General features: G+C 43.8%; 1 protein-coding gene across 1 annotated transcript in view; it reads right to left on the bottom strand.

Annotated features, from left to right (window-relative positions):
• The window catches only part of LOC140406324 (nuclear factor of activated T-cells, cytoplasmic 2-like), a gene marked incomplete at its 3' end in the record, with an annotated part of 137,945 nt that overhangs the window by 39,763 nt on the left and 81,933 nt on the right, over positions 1 to 16,249 (bottom strand). The window contains exons 5-6 of the mRNA XM_072494442.1: positions 14,121 to 14,250; positions 10,735 to 11,583 (exon numbers count right to left, since the gene is read on the bottom strand). Coding sequence (XP_072350543.1) covers positions 10,735 to 11,583; positions 14,121 to 14,250 — 979 coding nt within the window. The remainder of the gene's footprint in view (positions 1 to 10,734; positions 11,584 to 14,120; positions 14,251 to 16,249) is intronic.

Consider the following 16,249-nt stretch of genomic DNA (forward strand, 5'->3'; position numbering starts at 1 on the left):
AGGTCAAGGCAGTTCAGATGCATATCCAAGTAATTTTAAAGACAATGAGGGTTTCTGCTCTCTAATCCTTTCAGGCAGTGATCTCCACCAACCTCTGAATAAAAAAAAATTCTCCTCAACTCCTCGTTAATCCTTTTGTGTGCTGCAGCATCATTAGAGGTATAATAACCTGTACAGAACACACGGGGCTGGGCTGATTGGTTTCCCTGTGTGGCTTGAGGAGTGAGCATCCCTGCTAACTACGGAGCTGATACCATTTTGTGTGTAAGGTCAGCCAGATAGGAACTGACCGACAAACAGAGAGAAAGGACCCGGTGAGGTTCAACCGGGGCCCTTTGTAAATAGTACTTTATTATAGCATGTCTTCTTTATGTCACTCTTCTGACTCCCTTCGCCATTATTAAAGAAGGAAGAGGGGTTAAGAGACAAAAAGAAAAATGAATAAAAGTTTATCATAAGTAATATCGGAAAGTACATAGCTAGTAAAGACTATGCAGTCTGGTCAGGCCAGATACAAAAACAAAATGGATTTCAAAGTCGAACAATGCACCTATTTTGCAATTGAAATGGACGTCCCACTCGCCATCTAATTCCCTTTACTTTACTGTTTTTCTTAAGATTGTAACCGTAAGTTTCAAGTTTTAATGCAACAATTGGTGGCCTTTTATTTCTTATGACGATGGCTTGCACTGTGGTAGTGAACTCTAATGTGGTTAAGAAGGCCCATTCTGGCACGGCAGTCTTTGTTGCATTTGCTGCAGTGGAAGATAGTAAGCTGAGAAAGTGCAGGATTCATTGGTTTCTGTTTTCTCTGGACCCATTTCTCTACTAGCTGAGCTTTTCATTGCTACTCGCCTCTTCACATGTCCCTCAAAGAGTCAATTTCCAGAGGCCCCGACCATGTTCTGGTTGTTGCAGTTAATGTTCACCATCTTCGTACCTCGCTTGCAGGTGTCCTTGCAGTGGAGATATGGAGGCTCAGGAAGTTGGGGTCTGTAAAGAAGGTCTTTGCATATGCTGTCATCCAAGTGGTGATTATGGCTGAGCCAGCAGAGATGTTGTTGGCTTAGCAACACAAACACATGAACAAGGAGCAGGGTAGGCCATTCAGCCCCTCCAGCCCCGTCCGCCATTTAATAAGATTATGGCTGATCTGATAGTAACCTCAAATCTGCATCTCACCAACTCCAATAACCTATCACCTCCTTGCTTACCAAGAATCTATCCACCTATGTCTTAACAATATTCAAAGATCTGTTTCCACAACCTTTTCAGGAAGAGTGTTCCAAAGACTCTCAATCCTCTGAGTGAAAACATTTAATCTCATCTCTGTTTTAAATGGGCGACCACTTCTTTTTAAACAGTGACTCCAAGTTCTAAATTCTCCCACAAGAGGAAACACGCTCTCAACATCCATCCTGTCAAGGCCCCTCTGGGCCTTATATGGTTCAATCAACTTGCCTCTTACTCTTCTAAACTCCAGTGAATGTAAGCTTAGCTTGTCTAACCTTTCCTCAGAAGACAACCCAACCATCCCAAGTATTAGTTTGGTAAACCTTCACTAAACTGCTTCCAACACATTGACATTCTTTCTTCAATTAGGTGACCAATACGGTATATAGTTCTCCAAAAGTGTTCTCAACAGTGCCCTGTACAACTGAAGAATTCGAGCCGCCTCCTTTATTACTTTCTGTACCTGTATACTTGCCTTTTATGATTCATGTAGGAAGACATCCAGACCTCTCTGCTCCTCAAAGCTCTGCCTTTCTCACTATTTAGATAATAAGCTTCTTTTTTATTCTTCCTGCAAAAATGGACAATTTCACATTTTCCCCACTTTACACTCCGATTGACAGACCTTTGCCCACTCACTTAACCTATCTATATATTTTTGTAGCCTCCTTATGTTCTCTTCACAATTTACTTACCTATCTATCTTTGTGTCACCAGCAATTTCCCTTCATCCACCCCTTCATCCAAGTCATTTATATACATTGTAAACAGTTGAGGTCCCAACACTGATCCCTGTGGCATACCACTCATTACATTTTGACCATGAGAGTATGCTGATGGAGCTAGCATGCTCCAGGATCTCTGAGTTGGTATCCATGTCCTGCCAAGAGAGGCATAGGATATGTGTGAGGCAACGAAGGTAGAAACTGTTCATCTTTTTCTCCTGCCTGTTGTCCACGTCTCACCACTGCAGAGGTATGCACCGAGAATACAGGCTTGATAGACTCACTATTTGGTGTTCTCAGTCAGGTTGCTATTGTTCCATACTGTCTTACTCAGCTTGAATGTAATAGCTGTAACGTTTGTGGTGAATATGTTGATTTCAGCACAAGTGGCAGATTGCTGGTGATTGTGGAATCTAGATTTGTGACGCTATTAACAACCTCAAGCATCACGTTGTCAATGCTTATAGATGGTTGTGTGGCAATATCCTGGACTGAAAATGTCTTTCTGATGCTGATGATCAAATCAAACCATTTATAAGCACAAGAGGGTCTGTCCATTTCTGCTACAAGTGTCATGTTAGTGCGGCATCATCACTGGAGAGCAACTTTCTGATGAACACCTGACCTCCGAGCATCATTCTCAAACAATTCTCCCCGCCGAAACTCCTCATTAAGCTTAAGCGCAGTGCCCTCAAATGCCAACTGTCCTTGACCCCTGACCTGCCAGGCATCCGGCTCACATTATCCCCTTTGTACATGATAGGATTATCCACAACCAGAATATTACCCATAACCAGAGAGAGAGAGAAAGAGAGAGAATGAGAGAGAAAAAACAGGCACTTTTCAGGGCGCCGAGGACCCAGGTTCGATCCTGGCCCTGGGTCACTGTCCGTGTGGAGTTTGCACATTCTCCCCGTGTCTGTGTTTGAGTCTCACCCCCAAAACACAAAAATATGCAAGTAGATGGATTGGCCAGGCTAAATTGCCACTTCACAGAGAAAAAAAGAATTGGGTACTCTAAATTTATTTTTTTTAAAGACAGGCAGTGGAATGCCCAAAATAAGGATCTGTGATGCTCTTTGAGGAGAAGGCCATGGGCCTACAGGGGCGGAGGACTAGGAGCGGGCCTGCACAAATACCAATGTTGGCCTGCAACAGCAAAGTGAGGAGCCACTGCACCTTCACCCAGATGACCAGTCCCAAGTGAGTTTTTTGTTGTCCAAATACTTGATCAGACTACGTACAAAAACAATGTCCCTTGCGTTGCAGGAACATCAACCGATGATCCTCGACCATCAACCAGTAGGGCCCGTGGCCATCCTGTGGTATACCAGCTATGGTCCCGAATCCTGCAGCCCTCTTGTCCTGATGGGCTTGGTCCAGTTTGAAACTAATGCAGCTTGATATCCTGCCATAGAGTGCATTCGTGACCTCACAGTTGTATTTGTGACGGATGACTGTGAGATGCCACACAGGTTACCCGTTGGCCCTGGACTGATCCCGTGGCATAAGGCTTTAGGGCAGCCATGACCTTCACAGCCAGAAGGAGCAGGTGCCCTCTTCCTCCTCGTGGCGTCAAGCTGGCAAGATTGTTGGACAGGTGCCTCACTGTCTCCCTGTTGAGGTGAACTTTCCTACGGCACATGTTGCCTGACAGCTCCATGTCGGACACCCAGGTCCTGTAAACCCTGTCTCCTTCATCCCCTTCGGGCCCCCTGTTCTGCTTGTGCTGCATCCGGCCCTTGAGCCTACCCTGCTGGCTCCTGGTGCTGGGTTCTCCCTGGGGGCAGCAGCTTGTTGCTTCTGGAGTCTTTACTACTCCAGCATCGCCAGCTCCACTGGTTCCATCATGAAATCTATCGCAAATTAGAAAAAATGCGTTCAAATTCATTCAAATCAGGTTCTCGCCCTTCTTGGGCATGAGCCTGATCGTGTCATTGAGGAGGGCCCGGAAACATCGTGCTCCAAAATCTCGCCGGCCCAAATCCCGCTTTTGACCTCTCGCTACATTTTGTGGGCAGTATGGGATTTATGCTCGCAGCTAACGGACCCGCAACACTGAGCCCTTTGTCATTTATCCTGAAAATTCCATCCAAAATTTCAAAGAGCAGAGGAAAAGCTAATTGTTCACAAGAGGAAAGGAACCACGAGTGACTTACTTTCCTAACTTCATTACTTGTGAAGACAATGGGAAATATGGCTTTCTAATTCTTACGATGCATTCTTCCTTCGCTCAAGTTTCCTGTCCCACACAAGCTGGTATCATGTATGAAGAGCACAAATCAGCATCATGAACATGCTGCTCTCAGAATACCAGTCCTTCTTCTGTAATATATCTTCAAAAAATGTCCAATTAGAAATAGAGTTAAGCAATATTATAGACACTGCAGCTTTAAGTTATGTAATTTACTTCAGTAGAATTTAAGTAAGGAAATTGTCGCAACAATATTCCTGAATAATAACTTGCCCACTATTCACGATCACCACTGCTGCCAACAGGTTATCCATGGGTATAAACAATTCAGAATCATGCAGTCAAATCTCAACGTTACAAACTCATGGGAAGTGACAACCTATCCTTCTCAAAGGATTGCTTTGTTGAGGCTTTGGCCTTTTCTACTCACAGTAAATGGAGCTTCAACAAGCACTGGGGAGTGGTCCATTATAATGGATGCTTTGTAGCAACAGAATGTGCTATAATGAGATTTGACTGTGACATTACGATCCGCCACATAAATAACAGCCTTACTGTTCACATGAGGTTTGTATTATGATCAATTACATACATATGATCACCATGCTGTTTGAATCCTTTTTATTCCACAACGATAATGTTAAAACTAACACAAGCAGCGATAAACAAGCTGGAAATGATTCTGGATATCTATGGTGAGCACTGAATTCAGATAATACATACTTTCTGGCTCACTCACTGTATTATTACATATTTAACTGCTTTTATTTGCTTTAGTTGTACAATAGGTTCAATGGTGTTCGTTTTAGATTGTTTCATGGTTGTTAAAATTAACAGACTTAAACAAGATGCTTATCATAAAAGATGTCCTTTGATGACCCATTGTAAGTTAACAAGTTTCAGCTGCAACCCTATATTCTAACAAACCAAGCATATATCCTAAATGCCATATTTGCATTCATTTCACTTGTGCCTTTGACAGGGTTGACCACACCTCCTACAGATCTCTCCTCCATTGATCCCTTTGTTCCACTTTTACCGATCTAATTGCACCCGGTGAATCCCTAGCAATCACTCCCCTTCCAGCCATATACCATTGCATCCAGAATTTCCCAAGGATCTTCCTTTTGTATCAGCAACATCATCTACGAACATGAGGTCAACTTCTACATAAATGTGGATGACACCGAACTGGATTCCTCTTGACCCGTTCACTGTCTTTGTGTTGTCAGACTTCTGGGAGAGATTCTCCGGCGGTGCGCCATTCGCTGGCGGCCAGGATTCTCTACTCCCGCCACTGTCAATGGGAATTCCCATTGAAACCGCCCCACAGACCGCCAATGAACAGTCAGAGATATCCAGCCCTGATCTAATATCCAGTCTCTAATGAGCCTTAATTTCCTCCAGGGAAACACTAAGCCTGTAGTCAATGTCTTTTGTCCCCTTCACAAACTCGGCACCCTCACCACCGATTCCACCCCGCACCTTGGTCACTTATCTGTGGCACAATCATAGATTTTGCAAGTGACTTACTTGACCCTGAACTGAGTTTCAGAACCATAGCACACCCATCACTATGATCTACTCCTAATTGGCTGGCTAACAGGAAGCAGAGCAAAGGCATAAATGTGTCTTTTTCAGGTTGGCAAGATATGAGTGGTGTACCACAGGGATCAATACTGGGATCTCAACTGTTTACAATTTATATAAATGACTTGGGTAAAGGGATGGCTGCCAAATTTGCTGATGACACAAATATAGGTAGGAAGGTAAGTTGTGCAGAGGACATCAAAAGACTACACAAAGATATAGATAGGTGAAGTGAGTGGGCAAGTATCTGTCAAATGGAGTATAATGTGGTTAAATATAAAATTGTCCATTTGACAGCAAGAATAAAAAAGCTTATTACCTAAATGGTGAGGGATTTCAGTGTTCTGAGATGCAGAGGGATCTGGGTGTCCCAGTGCACAAATCACAGAAGGCTGGTATGCAGGCACAGCAAGTGTCATAACCCACAAGGGTCTTACGTGGTGGGAACAATTAACTTCTCCGTTAACCTTACAGAACATGATCTCTCCTGTTAAGGGGGTTGGGATCTCTAAACAATGTTTGGTTGTATGGTATATAAAGTCGGCCAGTTTGGCACTGGCAAGGCAGACCCAGTAGGGATCTACTGTGTGATATATATAATAGATGTAAATAAATAAAGTTTCTTTGAACTACTCGATGTGGAGTCCTTCGTGGCGTTATAAAACTGGCGATGAGGATGGGATTCAAACCTACACAAGCAGCAGCGTCACGACGCTCCAGTCGAAAATGGCATTCGCCTTCCAGATTCACGCCGCTCAATCCGGTGCCTTGGGTGTGCAACGCCTAGCCTGACGCAAAGAGAGTCCGGCGTCCTCCTTTCCCGCAGACGTCAGAAGATTCTTCAGACTTTGGAGGAGGGAGGGAAGTTATAGCCCACAAGATTCTTATGAGGTGGGAACAATTAACTTCCCCGTGAACTTTGCCGAATTCGAGCTCCCGCGTTACGGGGGTGGGGGACCTCTAAACAATGTTTGGTTGTATGGTATATAAAGCCGGCCAGTTTGGCAGCGGCAAGGCAGACCCAGTAGGGATCTAACATTTGATGTATATAATAGTTATTCTAAATAAACTAAGTTTCTTTGAACTACTCAGTGTGGACTCCTTCATGGACTTATAAAAGCAAGTAATTAGGAAAGCTAATAGAACATTATCATTTATTGCAAAGGGGAACTGAAATCATAAATAGGTAATGCTTCAGTTGTACAGGGCAATAGTAAGACCATATTTGGAGTACTATGTACAATGTTAGTGACCTTATTTAAGGAAGGATGTAAATGCATTGGACGCAGCTCAGAGAAGGTTTACCAGACTAATACTTGGAAAGGATGAGTTGTCTTATGAGCCAAGATTAGACAAGCTAGGTTTGTATTCGCTGGAGATTAGAGGAGTAATAGGCAAAGTGATTGAAATATACAAGATTTTGAAGGGTCTTGACAGGGTGGATGTGGAGAGGATGGATGTTTCCTCTTGTGGGAGAATCTAGAGCTTAGGGGTCACTGTTTTAAAATAAGGGGTTATCCATTTAAAATGGCGATGAGGTGAAATGTTTTCACTCAGAGGGTCGTGACACCTTGGAACTCTCTTCCTGAAAAGGTGGTGGAAGCAGAATATTTTTAAGGCAGAGATGGATAGATTCTTGGTAACAAGGAGGTGAAAGGTTATCGGGCGGGACGGTCGAATGCAAATTTCAGGTTTCTATCAGATCAGACATGACCTTATGAAATGGCAGGGCAGGCTCAAAGGGCTGAATGGCCTAATCCTGTTCCTTGTTTGTATGTCCGAAGCAAGTGCATATGTGCAGAAGCATTAAGATTGCACTTGATGATGCTTCTGTTATCCTGGCATTAGGTGCTTCATACAGGGCACAAAGGAGCCAGGCTCAATCTCTGAGTTAGTTTTAGCAAAGGCAGCTCTAATGGCACAGTAGGGAAGAAAGGAAAAATCAGTGAAGCTTTTTTCTCCTGATTACTGTCCACTGATATCTGCTAAAAATGCACATGCATGGGCGTTAATGAGGAGCACAATCAGGATTGAGATAATGGCCGGTATTTTCAGCCCTGCCTGCCCCTGGGATCTTCGAGTCCCGCTGGAAATTAATGGACATTTGGTTGGTTCACCTGCATTCCCCGCGGCAGGTCCCACAACAGCGGGGCCAGGAAATCCCGGCCAATGTCTCCGTTATTCAAATCATTTCCTGACACCAAGGCTCATACATTTAGACATTGTATCAGAGGGATCCTGGAGCTTGTGCAAATGAAGACATCAACAATTCAAAACCTTCAGCAGTTGAGGGAAGAGGATGCCAATTGATCAAGAAACTGATAAGAAAAAAACCTTAACTTCTGACTTGTACAAACCCAATCTCAGTATCAATGGGTCTAAATTGGCATAAGAGAAACCAGAACAAATTACTGAACTATTTTTATTCTTGTTTGTCCTTCGAGGTGAAGATGATCGCATTAATATCTGGAGAGGTTTGGGCGGCACGGTGACGCAGTGCCTAGCACTACTGCCTCACGGCTCTGAGGATCCGGGTTTGATCCCGGCCCCGGGTCACTGTCCGTGTGGAGTTGGCACATCCTCCCGGTATCTGCGTAGGTCTCAACGCCACAACCCAAAGATGTGCAAAGTAGGTGGATTGGCCATGTTAAATTGCAGCTTTAAAAAAACATCTGGAATGTTTGATAGGCTTCTAGTGGGTACGGAGATGACTGCTAAGGCCGATTTGTAGCCAAAAGATTTTATTGCAATTAACACAGGATACTGCAGACAATGAGTTTTGGGTGAACTGTCAGTTCAGGATTTCCTCTCCTTGTGTTTTCTCTCTGTCTTTTATATGTGCTTGCTTTCGAAGGAGACCACACCATTTTCTACTTGTTGGAGGTGATCCTGTGTGACCTTCTTCCGGAATTCAAGGTCAATATCAAAATTCCTAAGTGAATCCGACAAAGTATTCTTGTAGCGTCTCGTTTAATGGCCATGGGAGCTAGACTCAAGCTCTCTATCAAAGATTTAAGAGAGTGTCAGGCCTATTGGCTACATGACTGGCACAACTCAGGCGCAGGTAATATAAAAGTAGAATGAATGTAAAGCATTTAGGCCCTGATATAGAGAACCATTTAGACTTATTTACCATATCTGAAAAAAAGGAATTTTCAGAAAGGCAGCGGCTGTGCATCTGAATAGACTGACAATTCATGAGATAAGAGGAGTTCATCCAAGTAAATCCATCCAGCAGTGATATTATTTCCATGTAGTTTTTACTATCAGCTATCAAACTGGATCGTTGATTGATCTTTTGGATGAGTGATCCCATTTGTCAGCAAGGTTTGGCATTTAGGAAATGAGGTTGCTGAATAGCTTCCAGGAATCAAAGATTTGAAACCATCTCCATTATTCTTGGCAGGTGTGTTTACTCAGGATAATGCTGCCTCAATGCAGCTAGCACATTGCCCATCGCAATTGCAGATCAGATTTTCACAGATAGATTTTTTTTTTAATGAGAAATTAAGAATAAAATAAGGCTTGGCACCTGATTTCAACTCTACATAAGTTTTGAATGGGCAAAGATGGGCCAAACGGGTTTCTGAACTAGCCACTGCAAGCTTCATGACCAGCCAACTACTGTCCTCACCTGACATCATAGAAAGTTAACAACTTGTGAGTGATCCACTTTGCAAATCCAAACTTATGTGACTGACTATTTTTAATCTCAGGTACTTATCCTGGAGAAATTACAAACATACCACATGGAAACTTTTGGGACTTCTAAGACTTTCCAATATAAGTTTTGGACATAAACCAGATTATTTTCCTGCTACCTTTGAACTGTGTTGTAAGCCGGCCTTCTAGCTGTTGTACTTCATGCTTTCAGATCGTTCTATATGAGCTTCATGTACCTAATAAAACTACATGTGTTTATGTGTTTTAGAAGCTACCAAAAATCTAAGCACAAACATCAGCTAGAAATGTAATGATCAGAGTGCTAGGTAACACAGAGGTTTAGGCCCCAGGCTGCTCCCTGTGCACAAATGATTATTGCGGGGACTTGATTCAAAACATTCAGTCAGATTACAGCTGATTATTTACCTCCAATGCCGAGTTTTGAAAGCTGCCAATGAGTTCTGAGAGCAAGGACACGACTGAGGCCATAATAACCTATCATCGAATCTTCCCTACATTTTGGCAAACTACACTGAGGTGAGGCCCAAAATAATTTTCCAGAAAACCCCTTTCAAATCAGTAAACTAGGGATTAAATGACAAACAAACCAACAGTTTACTTACCTTTAAGCTTCATGTTACTCCTGTGCTAAGACCCAAATAGGTTGTGGGCAAAAAATAAATATACGTGAGACATGTATCCTTAAATTGGCAAGCACAGTCCTGTGGTGGAACTGACACATTTTATATCATGAAAATTGCACTAACAGGACAGAGAGGGGAACATTTTGCCCTGTGTACTTTGACCCAAACAATCATTACTTTGAACCTATGGAGACAGATAAAGCTTTTTACTGATGAAAATTAATTGCAAATGAAATGAATGTTCCTTGCCTGTCTACAATAAAATAAATTGCTGTTATTTGTTATTAGGATCATTTCAATTATAAGGATAAATATATAATTGTATGATGGGGGAAATGAAATGTGACTGAACAGTGTGGAAGAGACACTTCTCTGAAGTTAAGATTTCAGGTACAAATTTAGAGCTGTGCAGGGAGATCTCTATTGCCTTTAATTCTTTAATACAGTAGCTGGAAGAAGCTGATGCTATAAGTGAACAAAACTCAGTACAGGGGGAATCAGTTTCCTCGCCTTCAGACTCTTTGTGAGTACAAAATCACAAGGCAGACCTGCATGAGATTTTGTTTTGAAAGGAGATTTGTGACACTCAACATTTTAGTTTTCAAATAATAAACTGACTTATGTTTTGTAATGGTTCTTGTACTTCAGTTGCACCAATATCTTAATTGCAAGAATTGTTTCTTACCATCATCCAGATATGCCTGGTCCAGGTTCTGCGGTTCCTGCTTGACTGTGACTCCAGTAACTGTAGGTTCCTTCTCCTGCTGATCCAGTATCAATGATGTAAGCTGAGTTGGTGAAGTGCCATTTTTGGAAACCTTCTGGACTGCATTGGATGTCTGCTGCTGTTGCTGGATCACGGCTGCATACTGATTTGGACTATTTTTTTGCACATGGTGTACTGCTTGCGGTGTAGTGGACCGCACAATAGGCACATGGACATCGTTCTCTGAATATACCTGGCGCTGGTAATCCTGGTGGCTGCTGTATCTCAGCTGCTGGCTAGTCGGTGAATGGTGAATCAGAGAAGATAACTGCTGGTGGGTTGGGGAATGTTGCATCAGAGGCGATTGATGATTGGTTGGAGAATTGTGAATCATGGAAGAAGTATCATGGTTGTTATGTGAATGATGAATTATGGTGGAGGACTGATTGGTTGGAGAATGGTGCGTCATAGAAGGCTGGGCAGGTGAGCCAGCATGCACCAACACTGATTTGTGAGCATCTTGAATTATGGGAATTGATGGCACCATAACTGCAGATGATTGATAGCCAAGATGATTAGGACTGCCACTTCTGGATCTCTGATAGACAACCCCTGTTGGATTCTGCTGCTGGTACTTAGAATCATGTGGAGAAAATCCAGAACAACAGGAAGCCATGTTTCCCCCAAGGCATGAAGTGGGGTTAGTGACCATTACTGGGGTCATGACCTGCTGCGTAGAATAAAACGGAGTCATGTTTCTATGATGTACAGTGTTGCAGAACATGACATCTTCACACTCATCATTAGGCTCTGTTTTAATAATAGGCACTGAAATAAATGACAGAGAAAGTATATTTACTCTCAACTCACATTAACATATTTACAACGACTAAAAAATATGTAGCCACAACACAAACTAGTTAAGCTATTTAGCACTTGGATTTTTAAAAGACAAATTTAAAAGCCAGGGCCTATACATTTTCTGTGCTGGTGTGGGGAGCTAAACGCTTAAAGTGAAAGGAGATGCAATCAGGAAGGTGTGTGTATTGGGGTTGGTGGTGTGGAAGGGGAGGGGAGGGGAAAGAGGGTGGGTGAGGAAGGGTAGGGGCACAGGAGGCCAACAAAAACGTTGCACAGTGACTGGCAGAAGCCTGTGGTTTGAATGTGAAGCCAGGATAGAACACTCCTTCACCTCTCAGGTATACATCTTTTATCCTTTTTTTACATTAGCAGTTCATAAAATCCCTACAATGCAGACAGAGGCCATTTGGCCCATCGAGTCTGCATCAACCCTACAAAAGACAACCCTACCTAGCCCCAATCCCCCACCCTATTCCTGCAACCCGACTCTTAGGAGCAATTTAGCATGACCACCACCTAACCTGCACATCGTCAGAGTGTGGGAAGAAACCAGAGCACCCGGAGGAAACCCATGCAGACACGGGGAGAAGATGCAAACTCCGCACAGACAGTGACCCAAGGTCGGAATCGAAGTCGGGTCCCTGATGCTGTGAGGTAGCAGTTCTAACCACTGTGCCATCGTGCCACCTTCAAAGATTCCTCGAAGGTTCAGCTGCATTTAGATCTGAATTCTCGGAATGTAACTGGACAGGTACCAACCATGTTCCAGGCAGTCCAATTATGCACAAAGGTCCTTTAACAGGGGTTTGGCCTCTTACCTGTATACAAAACTGACCAAACACCCTTTTGAGGGACAGGCTTTGGAGTCTGTATTTATCCTATACCAACATGGCAGAAGCCTCTGGGTCATACTGAGCCAGCGATTCCTGCCCATCAAACTGGATGTGTCTGTTCAGTATCGGAAAAACAAATGTGGCACCATCACATTTATAAACCCAAGTGTTTCACTTAGAGCGTTGATTGAAGGGTTTCACATCTGATGACATTAGTTGCTTGACAGTCATGTGAAGTAAAGAGCTTCAAGGTTTAGAATATTTCTATTCAATACCAATGAAACATATTTGCCTTTAACGCAAGCATGTCTTTAATTCATGATACGAGTAGAATAATGAACGGCATTACGTTTAAATCTCAGACTACCCCATTGTATTCCACTTGGTGAAGCACTGGAAAGTTATTGCTAACTGAACTAACATTTTAGTAATGCTTTAAGGTGTTCTTTGTCCCTTTTTACAGAAGCAATTCAGCTTCGGTATTTCAAATCACTCATAAATTAAACTCAGCCGCTTTAGGTTTTAATATATTTTCACTGGTCCTGATCATTTGGCTTTTCTCTGGTATTAAGTCAGGACAAGAAGCAGATAAGTGCTTTCGGAATTGAATGCTTCCCGTGCCTTCATATCTTCAAAAAGCAACAGCGGATCTCAACATTAGAACTTGTTTCAGACTTTGACAGGATACCTTATCCTTTTTTTACATTAGCAGTTCATAAAATCCCTTCAATGCAGACAGAGGCCATTTGGCCCATCGAGTCTGCATCAACCCTACAAAAGACAACCCTACCTAGCCCCAATCCCCCACCCTATTCCTGCAACCCGACTCTTAGGAGCAATTTAGCATATTGAACAATAGATGTGCAAGTAAACGTGTAAATACTAACGTATTATAGATTTGCAGTAAATATAGCTCTCAGCTTCTCAAAAAAACAACCACCTCAATGTTTGGCCGGAATTCTCCGACCATTGGGATTCTCTGTTCCCGCTGGCAGCACACCCCCACCCATCGGTTTCCCGGCAGCGCGGGGTATCTTCAATGGGAAATCCCATTGATAATGGTGGGAACAGAGAATCCTGCCACTGGCGAAAGGCGCGTCACCGAGAAATATACGGGAACTGTGAATCCAGCCCTATATCTGTTGAACAATTAGTTTGTAGCCAGCCTTGCCGTATGCAATGGCCTTTCTCTTATGCAGCCTTTCTAATAATGGAAGCTAAATTTAATCTAACCTATTCCTCTCAAGATTTCAACTAGTCCAACTATAATTAACTAAAATTGCTGAACAACCTCAGTTCATTAAATACCCCTGAAAGCAGTTGTTGGGGTTTCCTAGATTTTGAATTTCAGTTACATGCAAAAACTAACCACCAATAATGCACTTAACTAAGAAAATATGCACAATATGCATTTGTTTGAATGTGGCTTGGCTTCTTCCTTCAGCTTTCAAGATAGCTAAAAGAAAACTTGGCAACATTTGCATTCAGTTAGCCTGGAGACATGGTTTTGACTGCAGCTGTTTTTTTTCCATTCAATTCCTTGCCCAAGTGTAAGTCAGATGGGTAGCATGTTTCATCCAAACAGCAGCTTGACCTTGACAGAACCCAAACACCTTTTCGGGTTCAGTTATGTCAAACAGTTTGGACGAGAGGTCTCTCCACGTTACTTACCTGCAGGTAGATATGTAAATCTCTGTGGCTGGCTCCTTTTCCTCTTTCCATTGACAACACAGAAGTTCACCTTGGCTGCTGTGCGAATATGTTGGTTCCGATAGCGCGGAATTTCAACAAAGAGAATGCTCTGAATAGAAAAGATGCAGAAGATGAAAATGCAGCAATGAAATGGCGCCCTGTTCATTCTTTTGCCATTTTAAAAAACTCTGTAAAATGCAATGAACAGGTTTGTTTTTATTAAACTGCCAGTAACTAGATACATTGTGCATTCTTTCCCTATAGGATTAAAATTGTGGGTGTACTACTCAGCATATAAACCTGAGCAGATAGTCATCCAAACTACTCACACTGTGGTTATTGGTGCTTTTTATTGCCTAATGTTTTGCAAACATTAAAGAGCTCTGCATTCAACCTTTGCTGAGACCACCATGGGATGATAGCTTGTGTAACATCATCACATTTGCTCCACAACTATCCTATCTGGGGCAACTTGCTAGCAACAGACAACTCTACAAACGTAAGATCCTCACAGAAGTATCATTGCTATAGACCTTTCCTTATCAATAATTCATCGCAGCTCCTAGATGCAGGAATCAGTATGCATATCATCTATTCTACACTTTCTGCCTCGTGTGCACGGTAGGTAAAACATCACCAAAGATGCTGGGGCCGTGACTGCGTAATCAGTTGCTGGTGCACCATTCTAATTGTTTAATAAAAGAGGATAGAAACTGAATACTATGGGCACAGGATGACATACTGCTTGGTACTGCTGCCTCACAGCGGGAACAGGGTTCAATTCCAGCCTTGGGTGACTGTGTGGAGTTCATCCAATCTCACCGTGGATTTCTTCCCAGTGATCCAGTTTCTTCCCAGAGTCCAAAGACATGGTTACGTTGATTGGCTCTGATGAATGCGCAGGGTTACGGGGATAGGACGGAGGAGTGGGCCTAGGTGGAGTGCTCCTTTGAAGGTTTGGTGCAGACCCGATGGGACGAATGCTGCACTGCAGAGATCCTATGGAATGGTTAATGCCATTACACACTCAGGATTACCCAGAGTGCAAATTTCAAACCATGCCCAGGCATTCTTAGTGGAAGCAGTGGGCGGGATTCTCTCAGCCCGGGGCCCACGCCGCCCTGACACCGGGATGCGATTCTCCGCAGAGTGGGGAATCAGCGCCATTGGCGCTGGTGTGGTCGGCACAGCGCCGGTCGGGGGCCGCGTATTCTCAGCCCGGGATGTGCATTCCGGTGTCAGGCTGGCGTGGCGCGATTCGCACCGGTTGCGCCAATTCTCCGGCCTGGCCCCAAACTGAGAGAATCCCGTCCCCCGAGTCCCGCCGGCATCGTCCTAATCTGCTCTCAGCCGGCGGGACCCCGGCGTGGAAGGGTCTGGGGGTGGCCTGTGGGAGGTGAGGGGGGATCAACACCGGGGGCGGGGGGGGGGGGGGGGGGGGAGGGCCTCCGTTGTGGCCTGGCCCACAATCGGGGCCTACAGATCGGCGGGCCGGCCTCTTGGGCTGGGGGCCTCCTTTCTTCCGCGCCAACCCCTTTAGCCCTGCGCCATGTTGCATCGGGGCCGATGTGGAGAAGGGAGCCACTGCGCATGTGCAGACCCCACGGCGCCCAGTTGACGCCGGGAACAGCAGCTGGAGCGGCATGGGCCGCTCCAATGCCATGCTGGCCCCTGTAGGGGCCAGAATTGCTGATCCTGAGGCCATGTTGATGCCGTCAGGAAACACGACAGCGTTTCTGACGGCGTCAACACTTAGCCTCAGGATCAGAGAATCCTGCCCAGTGACCTATTTCACTTTGGGATTGAAACATCAGAGCATTAGAATCATCAACTTCAGTTATGGAAGGCCATCAACAGAGATGTGCGAGCAGGCTATAAATCTTCCCTCTTATAAAGTAATAAACAGTATATGCTGCATAGTGCAAGGGTCCATAAAGACTGAGAAAAGTAACTTCTATACAAAAATCCATAAAATGGAAAATTCTGCTCAACTTCATTCATGGAGAATTTGAGAAAGTTAACTAAGTAAACAATTCCTAGTCAGATTAAATTAGATTCACTTTTTCCCTCATGTACACCTGGAAAGGAAACTTTATTAATGCAATAAG

The sequence above is a fragment of the Scyliorhinus torazame genome, unplaced genomic scaffold, assembly GCF_047496885.1.
Source record: "Scyliorhinus torazame isolate Kashiwa2021f unplaced genomic scaffold, sScyTor2.1 scaffold_482, whole genome shotgun sequence".
Classification (NCBI taxonomy): Eukaryota; Metazoa; Chordata; class Chondrichthyes; order Carcharhiniformes; family Scyliorhinidae; genus Scyliorhinus; species Scyliorhinus torazame.